The sequence below is a fragment of the Punica granatum genome, chromosome 2 (genome assembly GCF_007655135.1).
Source record: "Punica granatum isolate Tunisia-2019 chromosome 2, ASM765513v2, whole genome shotgun sequence".
In the NCBI taxonomy this organism is placed as follows: Eukaryota; Viridiplantae; Streptophyta; class Magnoliopsida; order Myrtales; family Lythraceae; genus Punica; species Punica granatum.
This window is the reverse complement of record NC_045128.1, coordinates 29,276,426-29,289,597: the sequence shown is the minus strand read 5'-3', so window position 1 is coordinate 29,289,597 and position 13,172 is coordinate 29,276,426. Positions and strand designations below refer to the sequence as shown.

Below are 13,172 nucleotides of genomic sequence, written 5' to 3'. Positions count from 1 at the left end.
AGGGCAAGATAAATTAGACTACCGTGATTGTGCTGAAGAAAGAAGCTGCCAGGTTACGACCTAGAGACAAAGTAATATCAGTGGAGCATCTCTTGTGCTCTTTAGGCTCCTTGATGGATATTATTCAACAATGCGGGGTCCTTCACTCCTTCTGGCTCTGGATCTCTTGGGTGCTGATTTATTTTTACTCAAAGGGCCGGAGATTTGGTCCATCGACATGCCAAACTCTTGCTCTTGTATATGTTAGTTTTTAACATAAGATTCAACAATCTCTTCCCCTGTGGTTTATATTTTATTACATGGACCCACCTACGCTGGTCCTAAGCATGGAATTACGTAATTGTGGCCAAAATCAGTGTGTGCTTAGTTGAAGGATTGTTCACGAGTACAAAGATATTTGGAAGCATAAGGTACGATAGAAAAGCAGTACAAAACGGCTGCAAATAATGGAATGAGACAGATACGGCAAACCTGATATGCATAGACTCCATCCTTATGCTTATTTTGGCTCAAACCAGCACATAATTGAATGAAACCCAATCAATCAGAGTGCTGACGGTAACTTTGGTTGAATGATTTTGTATTCTAACTTGACATTACAATTATGCCGTACTGGGTATATAAGCAAATGTACGCTACTGACGAAAACAAAAGAGCAAAGACAGGAAGAAATCAACACATTAAATGGGAAGACTATGATACGATAGTTGCCCAATTTTTTCCATTATGTGCTGTCGCCGCTGCTCATTTTGGAACCATCAGAGGAGCCATTCTGTGATGAAATTATCGCCAGACTCTTCTCTTGGTTACTTTCCTCAAAATGGGACTCCTGATTTCCTTCCCGAAGTCTTGGGGTTGTTTCTCGAATTCTCCCTGGAGTATTTTCCTCGATAGGCTGGTCATCCGAGAAGAGTTCGACGTGCATGCCAATTGAATGAAGATAAGCAGAGGTGCTTCCGAAAAATCCAACTATTTTGCCGTTATTCGATGTAAAAGAAAACGGTGTTCCGTCCTCGCTGCCAAACGGTCCAATTGTCCTTCTGTTGGTTCCAAGTGTGAGTGATCTGACGCAAACATGACTCCCTAACTGTCCAATATGTCCAGATATTGACTTCAAATATTCACCTGGATAATCAAATTTAATTTCCTGCAAACGAATAAGTAAAAGCATAAGTTTAAAATGGTAAATGTATAATGATTCTTTGGTTAACTTTGCAAAAATTTTCCGTTTCCGTTCACTCTCGCCAAGGATGCACTTAATAGCGAATTGCCCGATACATAAGAGAAATGAAAAAGTACAAGCAACTTACAAAAGGAATTCCACCGTCTCCTCCGTGCTTCGAACCTTCCACAACATTTCCATTATCGTCATATATGCATTTGATGGAATCAAGTATCTGCCCCATTCGAAGATTAATCTGTCTTATTCCAGTATGTTTCCCATCATCCCATTGATGCCTGCTGTCATCTCCAAAGGGTCCAATAGCCTTGAGCGGAAGTTTATGATAAACTGGTGCGAAATGTGCTCCAATTGCGTTAAGAAAACTGCGTCCACTCCTTCCATAAAATCCATTTATCATGCCAATGTTCCATGGAGTCCTGAAGAACGTCCCATTTATTCTTCTCTCATCTCCTCCAAAATGTCCATATGCCCTGATGTTACTTTGAAACCTGAGAGATATAATACAATTGACACCCTCCACTTTTCCATAATATCCGGACAACATGCTAATGTATTCACCATTTGTGTAATCTAATTCGATCTGAAAATGTTAGAGATCACAAAGAAACTAGTTAGTTAATAAAACGAACTCCGACCTCCCAAACTGCTCTAGAAAAGAAAAGTGAAAGATATTTATATCGAAGTAATTAACTGTAAATTCATTTGATCCACTAGTTCTTCCGTGTCTGCATCCTTCCACGATGATCCCATCTTTCTCATAGACACACCAGATGGAATTGATGACCCGTCCCCAAGAAAGAACTATTTTCCTTAAATTGCTATTATTTCCATCATCCCACGGGCGACCACCTTCGTCTCCGAATGGACCAGCGTTCCTGAAGGGATGTATATGAGAAACTAGTTCAAGATGCGCTCTGATGGACTCAAGCTGGGAATCATCATTAACTTGTCCAAAGAATCCCACAATCTTCCCACTGTTCCATTGGACTGGAAAATGCCTTCCTTTTTCTTGTCCAAAGGGTCCGTACTTCCTCTTGTTGCTTTGAAATGTGAGAGATCGGACTCGTTCTTTACCTAATACTTTATCCATATATCCAGATATAGATGTCAAATACTCATACGGATAGTCCAGCTTAATCTGTACATGAGCATAGATATCGCCATCTATCAGTTCAAACTTTTGCGTTGGCCATATATCCACAATTACTTATGGATCCATTTAAATTTTGACAGATTTATCGATATACCTATATGTACAATATTAGAATACTACATACTTGAGCAGAACTTACAGTGTGTTTTTCGCCTCCAGCAGCTCTACCGTGTGTGAAGGGACCAAGTGGATGCCCATAATTATCATATAAGACGCTGATGGACTCGATCACTGAAGCAGATGACACCACATCGATTTGCCGTATATCCATATGCTTTTTGTTATCCCAGGTTTCACTTTCACTGTCAAAGTCTGTCATGGAATTGAATGGATATGGATGGGGAACTGGTCCAAAATGAGCTCCAATGGAATCAAGGAATGTACTATCACAATTTCCGAAAAACCCGATGATCCTTCCGTTATCGACTGGGGGAATGGTGAAAGCTGTTCCCGTTTCTTCACCGAACGGTCCATACATTCGTCTATTACTATGGAACCTGAGTGACCGGATTACTCTGAATCCATAATTTTCTGCAATGTATCCTGAGATTGAAATCAAGAACTCATTTGGATAATCTAGTGCAACCTGCAAACATTTGAATATGAAATTAACTTCCCTGAGGATGCATTCATAGTAGAATAGCTCGCAGATGAGTTGATATATACATATATGGGTAGAGGATAATATATCATATAAACAATTGACTATTGACTATGTAATGACTACTGGTCCCATTTTTCTCATGTATGGCGAGCAAGGTGGGCTTCCCCATGCTAGGCACCCACCCTGCTGCTTATTTTTTTCTTAACAATAAATTTTACATTTTTTAATTAATTAAAATTTATTCTTCCTAGTTTTCACCGCAAAGCCCCGAATAGTTCATGTTGGAATTGAGTCAGCCCCCAAAGGGTACAATTCTTCCATTTCGAGATTTTCTCCATTCACAATATCCGAATCTAAAATTTTACTTAAGAGAAATACGAGCTGAATCACCTAAATCAACGCACTTCAGTAATATTTTTTATTAAGTATAAACAAAATATTTTCTATCTCCAATTTATATCTATATATAATTATAAAAGTTAGATCAAATTATCAGATGATGCCATATAAGATTTAGATAGTCCGTAGTTGAATGACTTTTAGAGTTCCCTCCGATCATAACAAGATAAGTCACATGATATTATTAAGCCACATTTTGAATTCCAAAGGTTTTTTATGTTATAGTAGCAAAAAAGTCATATATAATATATATTGTTAAAGAAGTAAAAAAAAATCACATTTCGTGGTTACACATACCCTTGGAATGAACCAAACAAAAATTATTTTACCCTATGAATTACGGGGAACTCACTTTTCTTGTATATTGCTTCATGAGAAAAATAAAGGAACTAAGATATGATCAATAAGAAATAAAATTTAATCAAAAATACAATTGCAAATGAAAAAAATAAAAATTAGTCTTAGTATAGATCTTAGTCAGAGACTGCAATGTTATTTTACTTATTTTTCCGATTCAATAGTTATCACCAATTTGTTAATATGCCCATCAAATCGATAGCCGTGCATAACACAGGCCTTTCGTCTATTTTAACTAGGCTCTTTTTATTTGTGATGCTAGAAATATTTCATTCTTTTGAATATGCAAGATTATGCCAGCTAATTGACCGAGACTAATTATTACTTGTGCATTGATTTGACTGTGACCAAGAGATACTTTTAAAATTACCGGGCCACTTAATGTCCATTATATTATGATCATGCTATTTTAAGTAGGAATATTGAGAATTAAATTAATTTAGCGGACAAAATGTTAGCTTTTATATAGTATGACATATAAATTAAGATAATTCTTAAAAAAAAATATTTATCTTCAGTGAACCACTGCATGCATTCTTCTCTCAGGCACAACTAGTTCCCCATTCTTTACATATATATATATATATCAGAATTTCTAAAGTTTATTTTTTATATAAGTAAAATTTATAAGTTCTTTTTAATAGAACAAAACTTTAGATGATTCGGCATGTTATATATTTCATAAAAAACAAATAGAGGTAAAACTTCAAAAGCGAAACTTTCTCAAGTTTTAATGGAAATAATATAATGAACTTTTTTTTCTATTGATTATCAACTAAAATTTCGTACTATGCTGCGCCTATATAAATCTAGTATATATATTATGTAAATATAAATATAAATATATATATATATATATATAAATGGACTAACCTGGTGAACTCTGCTGGTCCTAGGAGCGTACAATCCACCATGCGGACACGAACGAACCAAACATCCATCATCGTCGTACTCTATGGTGATCGAATGAATCACAGATTCGAAGACGACAAAGATTTTCCTCACAGTGGTATGGGCTCTATCATCATAAGGGCTACCAGAACCTCCACATGGACCAACAGATTTGAAGGGTACGATCGAAGAAACAGATGTCAGGTACACTCCAAGCGAATCAAGGCAAGGATTTTTTACCAATTTCTCGAGGATCTGATACCATTCATCTTTCACTTTGCCGGAAAGAAAATCGGTGAAAGTCTCAATCGCTGACGGGATCCCTCCGGCGTAATGAACAAGACCTCTGGACAATTCTTCATAACCTTCCTTGGGATTGCCTTGATCAAATGCATGATGACAGAAGAGTTGCAGCGAGTCCTGTGGATTCAATCCCAGAACCATGAACTTCTCATGGACTCCGAGGTCATCCAGCAGTTGCTCGTCTCTCGTGGTTATCAAAATTCTGCTTCCAGGTCCGAGGAAATCCCGTTCTCCTGTGAAAAAGTATGACTGCTCCTTCTTGTCTAAGTTATCGAGAACGAGAAGTATCTTCTTTTGAGACAGCCGAGTCCTAATCTCACGCATGTTGTGGTTTTTCCGGTCCGACAACATGACTTGTTTTATCTTTAAGATATCCTGAAGGAGTTGCTTCTGTAGGTTAACAAGTTTATGTTCCTCGTCCGCATGTCGAATATCCTTAAGTAAGCTGACGCCTTCAAATTTGTTATAAAGACGACTGCAGATAGCTTTAGCAATTGCAGTTTTCCCTATACCTTCCATACCGTATATCCCGACCATACGGACATCATCACTCCTGATGTTCAACATTGAGATTAAATGACCAACGTTGTGATCTAATCCCACTGCATTGCTCGTAAAATAGGGAGACCGAAAATAGAAAACTCTGTTGGAAAGGTCGCCCACAACGAGCCCAATGAATTCTGCTTCGTCCCTACAGTAATAGTTATAATTTTGTATGCATTAAACTGTCACTATTAACCATAAAAAAGGAACACGGAATAAGAATGGGAGTCTTATGTGTAGCAGTAGCACACACCCGAGACCTTAATTACTCAAACTGGAAAAAAAGTGTGGATCCATTTGAACCGCTTAAAATGATTGCATTTCTCCTCATTTAATAGCAAGATTGGCGTTGTTTTGAAAGTGAAAACTATAGTAGGTTTGCTTCCTTATATCCTCTGATTGCACGTACGGCCTAAGATGAATGAATAAATGAACAAATGAAAAGAAACTTGTTATGGGGTACCCACCTTGCGTCATTGTCCAGATGCCAAGATGAAATGCTCCCAGCCTCTCTGAGGGCAGCTCTCCAAGCCTCCTTTTCCGTCTGGTCCTTGGCCTGACTCCTATTGAATCCTTTCCCAAACTTCCCCGACTGGTTCCGAACTTCGGATGGCTCCACGTTGTAGAAAATTGGTATTGCCATGTGGCCATAATCTCTGTACATCTTGTTACACTTGAGAATCTCGACGAGTTCCTGGAGGCACCACTTGGAGTCGGCATAATTGGTGGAGAAGATGATGATAGCGATTCGGGAGAGATGGATTGCGCTAATGAGCATAGGTCCCACCACCTGCCCCCTCTCCGCCTGCTCAACGTCCCGGTAGCAGCGGATATCTGCCTGCATCAGGGCGTGGAAGAGGTGGGACGCGAAACCCTTTCTCGTATCCTCTCCCCTGAAGCTAACAAACACGTCGTGCTTCCAGTCAGGCTGAGTAAAATCAGTGAGCTGATGTGTCCGTGGCGATAACGGAGTCGGAGGTGGCCGGGGTTGGGGTTCCATCCTTTTCTTTTTTTTCTTTAGACAGGGCAGCATCCTTTGATTTGCTAAATGCTAAAGATGTCAAGTAGCGGAAGACGGGGAGGAGATGAGTAATTTCAGCCTATCCAATGATATGGGAATCAGATTCATAATTAAAGTATGCTCGATAGGCCAACCATTTATTATTTAAAAATGAAAATCGATTCCTTTGTAAATATTACTTAATTTATTATAAGTAAATAAAATAAAATTTTAATATTTGTTATTATTCAATAATTATAATCGTATGGGTATATATTATTCTTGTATTATGTATAAGCACTTGTAATTGAATAAAATAAATTCATTCACATTAAAATTAAGATTTTAAAAAATAGATTTTAATGTTTTCTTTTTAAATTTGAACTTTAATTATTTTATTCACCTAAGAATTATATCATAAGGGCATTATATAAAATTACATATCTTTCATATCAGTCTATTTTTTCGCACCAAACACCATAATATTAGGTTATTGTGTACTTCTCTACAAATAAACTATACTTGCCAGACACAATAACATAACATTCCTAAAGATCTTACATTCTCGAGTTTATTTTTTCAATAATCTAACATTCCTTATCATCTAATAATCCGTGAACCAAACTCCACTTTCTTACTTTCTTTTTCTTCTATTGTAATCTTTTTGTAAAGCTGATCCCTCTAGTCAGCAGGGCCGCTCGGGAAGGAAGGAATTTACTTTTTTTCTTTTTGCTCAGAGAAGAAAGGAATTTACTTAAATCTGTTCAATAAAATAAGGGTTAATTGCGCCATAAAGCCTAACATTTAAATGAATTCTTAGTTCTAATCCAAACTTGATTTTTTACCTGAGATATCCCAACATTGACGTGTTGGTTTCACATCTATCCCGATGCTAATTTTTCGTCTAAAATTGACGGAATTGTACACGTGGCACGTTAATTTTGTAACACGTGTAAGCAACGTTACAAAATTAACGTGCCATGTGTGCAATTTCGTCAATTTTAGACGGGAAGTTAGCGTTGAGATATATGTGAAACCAACACGTCAATGTTTGGATATCTCAGGTAAAAAATAAAATTTGGGCTAAAACTAAGAATTCATTCAAATGTTAAGCTATATGGTGCAATTATCCTATAAAAGAATAATGCAACCCGCATATTAATAAAAGGACAAAACCAGAGTTGCACGTTAAGAAAATAAAGGCCAAACAACATTAAGGTGGTGTTTGATAAATTAAATGATTAAAAATTAAATAATTAATTAGTTAAGGGAAGAAATGTATAGGAAGAGGAGAGGGATGATAAGGATAAGAAAATATTTTGTAATGGAAATATGGTATGAATAAAAGAAAAATCACTTATTTCATTAAGTCATTTTTTTGTTTACTCATTAAATGATTTTTTACTCAAGGATTAAGTGCAAGTGACCTATCTTTGATTTTTCTCTCTTATGATCCAACCGATCATAGCCCATGCGTCTTCGGCTGATTTTAAAGTAATTTTTTGGTCGAGCCAACCTCATTTTCCGACTAAAATTTATTCAATGACAAATGAGGCAATGATAATTAAGATCTTCTTTAAATGACATATGATATGTTTATTTTTATTTTTTGTTCTTATTTATTATTTATATTTTGAATATGTGATTTTAAACGAGAAAAATATATTTTTGGTCCTATAAGTTTGGCATTCTGTCAATTTTCGTCCTATAAGATTTAACACTACCGAATCAGTCCTATATGTTTGCTTCATAAAACAATTTTAGTCCTATAAGTTTTGAAAAACAAATTTGGTCCTATAAGTTGGCTTTCAATGAAAATGACAAAATGTGGTCTTATAAGTTCTAAAAAAGAGAGACATTTATAGTCCTATAAGTCACGAAATAGACTAAAATTGCCATATGATGCAAACATATATGACTAATTCAGTACTTTTAAAAATAAAATGATCAAATATGACCGAATACTAAACTTATAGGATCAAAAATGTCTTTTTTCGAAGTTTAAATTGGGATTGTATTTTGGTAATTTGTGAACTATGATTTGTGCAATTTTATGAACTCTTTTTGTGATTGGTAATTTTTTAGACTCGAAATCGTATGAATAAGGATTGATTCTTTTGAACGGTGAGTAAAAATTATAAATGACACTATGTTTCATTGTACTAAGCCCATTGACCTCCTTTGTAACCTAAAAAAAGTTATAAATGACAAATTCAAGAAAGTATGCATTTATATTCCTATCAAAATTTTCTCATTAAAGGTAATATCTTACAATTCTAGATCCAATCTTGCGATCCTCGATCCTACAACCCCTTACGATGTTAGGTAGGATTGCAATCTTGACAACCTTGTTTAGAGTACCTTTATAACTTTTATAATTTTATAAATTTTATAATTTTATGTCAATATTTAATACACTTATTAATAAAAAAGCACACGAGAAAATTGATCTGAAAATTTATACAGCTAGTCTCAAAGCCTACGCACGGACGCTAGAGGTTGTTCGAACTTTTAACAACCGTTGGAACATAATTTTTATTTTTGTATGAGAGGAGAGGATTTTCATTGAAAATGAAAAATTAAAATTAATGAAATAATTGTGAAAGTTCATGTCCATATTAAATAATGGAGACTCGAAGAGTCAATTAATTGGAATGTCCGGAAATCCTATGAAGAAGGCTCTCTTGAGACGAATGTAAAGCTCTAGTTCGCGGGAGCCCACTTTAATCATGTATAATAGATATAGGGATAGATATATTTCTCGAATTGCATTGATTAAAATTATTTTGTTTTACGGCTTTAAATTTCAAATGCTTAATTATATTTAGGAATTTAAAATTTTTTATTAAATTTAAAAAATAGAGAAATTTTTTCTAAATTTTTTCACAAGTAAGTAGTTACGCGCATAATTGTTAAGGAGGTTTCTAGAATATTTGGAAACTCTCACAAAGTTTATGATACACTCAATAAACTGAAAAAAATAATGCTAAAATAAATTTATTTAAAAGTTCATAGAATGAATGGATAAAAAGCAAACACTGAATTGATATAAATTTAAGTTGAATACCAAATCAATCCATCCATATATTATACAAGATATGTACCCGTGCTACACACGGAGTTTCATGAACTTTCTTCTTTTATTCTATTAGAATTTATATAAAAAAAATATAATTTCTTTCACAATAATTTTCAAATATGTATAGAATTTCTTAGCCATTTTAAATAAGTAATGAAATTAAGTAAAATAATAATTAATGGAATTAATTAAATAAGAAAATTATGAAATGAGAGAGAAAGGGAAGCTGAGGATTCCAACGTGAGGGAGGTGAGAGAGGGAGAGAATGGGGAAGGAGGGAGAGAAAATAGGGAGATTTGAAGAGAGGGGACGTTGTGGATAGCAATTATTCAAGTATATTTTCCATTTTAACCCATATTTAATGATTGGTGTTAATTAAAAATATGTAGTAAGGGCGTTTTGGGAACTCAAAAGTTACACCACTAAGTACTCAAAAGTGTTAATTATCAATTTGTAATTATATAACGATAAAATATATAATGGAGTATTATTATATAACTTATATTAAAAAAAAATCCATAAATCATAGGGCAAATTATGTCATATATCCTATGATTTTACCTTTTGTTTAAATCTATCATATGCTTTTAAAAGTGTCAAAAATATCCTATGGTTTGTATTTTTTTTTCAAATCTATCACGCCGTTATATTTTTCATTAATGAAACATTAGTATGCTCCAAATCTTTTTCTCAAATTTATCCCATAGTTTTAATTTTTTTTCTCAAATTTATCCCGAGTGAAAGGGCCACAGTGGCATGACCATTAAATGTTGACAGAATATATAACGGCGGAATAGATTTGGAAAAAAAATATAAACCATGGGATATTTTTGACACTTTTAAAAGTATATGATAGATTAGAACAAAATGTGAAACCATGGGATACATGAGGTAAAAACCCCTAAATCATATATATAATTAATCATAAACTATTGGCATTTGAAAGAAATTAAAATTTATGAAACTGATTATTAAAATATATAAAAATCAAATTTGCAAGAGAAATTTCAAAAAAAATTACTGAATAATTTAATTAGTCCAATTTCACCGAAGGTTATTATTCGAAGATTATTGTGTATACTTGTAAACTATTTTTGATACTTCTATGATTCTATAAAAGTAATTTATTTTTAAAAATCTAATTTTACATATAAAAGTATGAAATTCAAAAAGTATTTCTTCACAATTCATAATTCTCGTTTTACCTTTTTTACATTTACACATTTCGTAATACTCATTTTACCCTTTTATATATTTCATAATTCTCATTCTACAATTTGTTTTTCTCGCAATCACCATTTGTTGTATATATAGACATGAACAATGATTTAATGGTGTCTTTTCATGAACACTGGGAAAGAGTGCCTCACTGTTATATCATTTTCAATCTTATTAATATATGCATGTCCTTCCAACTCTACATATTACAACTCTTTACAATTCTACTAGATATATTTAAATAAAAAAAATTAAATATATCTGTACAAATATATTACATATATAAAAATATGAAACTTCATTGTGTTTCTCCACATTTCATTTTAAAAAATACCCTCATCTATCTTTGAAATTTCCATTAATGCCCTTTAGCCCCTTAAACATGATACCTTGTACCCTATAACTAAACTCCATTTACATCTTATTAGGTGTTATTATATTTCAATCAACCTAAATAAATAAATAAATAAAAATAAAAATAAAAAGAAAGAAAAGTGAGGTTCGCCTTATGTTCGGGATCAAGTCTAACAATTGGAAAGATTAAGGCCTTATTTGAATTGTAAGTTAAAAAATTTTAACTTTAACTTTAATTTTAACTCAACACACTACACAAGAAAAACACACATTTCTCAAGTCAAAAATTTTAATTACACAATAAAAACACACGTTTCCCAAGTCAAATTTATACTCCCATCTCATTTGTCCTTTTTCACAATCAAAATTAAAATTAAAATCAAAATTACTTTAACTCTGAAACCAAACACACCGTAATAATCTTTTCTTTACACTTGCCCATCCAATCCATTAACAAACCAAATCCCCTTGCGGTTACAGGTCCTCCCCCTCCAGTTAACCGTCCTTTGTTTTTGTTGCGCCTTTAAATAATGCCTAATCACTAGATTGAATATCCCACCAGGCCGGCCGTCACATCCTCTGTCCACCACAGACCGAGCCACAATCTGCATGAGCCGCACCTTCCCCGCCCGTATTCCCGTGCGAGCCACAATACCTCGAGCCATATATGTATGGACCGCTCAGCCATCATCCCTCTTTTGATTCGAACATTCTAATGTATTATTTTTTTATTTCTTCATTAGTCTCGTCAGTTTCTCGCCACATCAACAATGCGCTACCACCTCCCATCTTCTCCTAAAATAGCGATGGACCTAGGATTTGGGTCGTTGATGCAATCGAGTACTTGGGGGGGCAAATGAGAAGGTACTTCCTTTGAAAAATAGTACGTAATTTTTCTAATAATGTCAAAATTTTAGGAGCGTGATCAATTCTTAGTCCCTTGGTCCATTCCTGTCCTAGAACCAACGCTCAATTACCCCTCCCGATAATGTCTTCTCCATTACGTACCTTCTGAATTTTCTTCTAATCAATCTCTTATCCTTCTTGCAAATAAATAGTTTAGATCTCCACTTTGTCTTGTCTCTTTATGATTCAGTTGGATACTTTCGTTCACTGTAGTGTTTTCGAAAACCACAGGCTGTCGTTCCAAGGAAAGAGACAAATTCGTTCCCTTTTTTGTTCTTTTTGTAGACAGGTTTTCCCTAGGCGATTGGCCGAAATAACAATGGGAGACATTATCGGCCCTACTGCATACCCTTTGCTGTTGGAAGTAAAATGGAGGTGAATTGACAGGGAGACATTTTCAAGCTAGGAAAATTGACAGGGCTTTGGTTAATGATGCATGGTTCCAGCAGGATTTCGCTTCAACTGTGGAATTTCTCTCACCAGGTATCTCTGATCATAGTCCTGCCATGTTACGTTTCGGTGCCAAAGAGAATGCTGGATCTAAACCTTTCAAATTTTTTCATTCTGGACTGAACATCCGGAATACATGGATCTTGTAGAACGGGTTTGGCTTGAGAAACAGGGAGGTAACCCCATGACTGTGCTATACAAGAAGCTGAGAAATTTTAAGAGGCACATGCGGGATTTTAATAGATCTAAATTCGGGGATGCTGAGTTGAAAACTCAACTTGCTCAGGTTCAAGCCACTATTCTTGAAAATGACAGTGTACCCTCTGATTTCATTAAGAAGGAGATTGATTTAAGGGTTGATCTATTACAAGCCATTGACAAAGAGGAGAAGCTTCTGAAACAAAAGTCCAGGGTGGCTTGGCTAAAAGCGGGGGATCAGAACACATCTTTTTTCCACAAAGCTGTAAAAGGTAGGAATGCTCGAACCTCTATACGGGTACTTTACTCCAGCTCAGGTGCCAAGCTGGAAGGAATGCAGGAAATCAAAGAGGAAGCGGTCAGCTTTTATCAGGGCCTTTTGGGAAGTAAGGATGATTGCGTTGCGGGGATCTCGGTTGCACAACTTTCCACTATTCTTCAAAGGAAGGTCTCTCATGCCCAATGTCAGTCTCTGTCCTCCCCTATTACTGAAGAGGAGATCAAATTAGCCTTATTCTCGATGGGGAATGACAA

At 34.9% G+C, this 13,172-nt stretch overlaps 1 protein-coding gene across 1 annotated transcript; it reads right to left on the bottom strand.

Moving 5' to 3' along the window:
- Nucleotides 1-459: 459 nt before the first annotated feature.
- On the bottom strand, nucleotides 460-6,529 carry LOC116197429. The gene is made up of 6 exons (XM_031527574.1): nucleotides 5,901-6,529; nucleotides 4,570-5,581; nucleotides 2,476-2,922; nucleotides 1,875-2,321; nucleotides 1,311-1,763; nucleotides 460-1,147 (listed from the first exon to the last, which is right to left on the bottom strand). The coding sequence occupies exons 1-6, from the start codon at nucleotides 6,464-6,466 to the stop codon at nucleotides 725-727; spliced, it is 3,348 nt and encodes a 1,115-aa protein (XP_031383434.1). The 5' UTR covers nucleotides 6,467-6,529; the 3' UTR covers nucleotides 460-724.
- Between the last annotated feature and the right edge of the window lie 6,643 nt (nucleotides 6,530-13,172).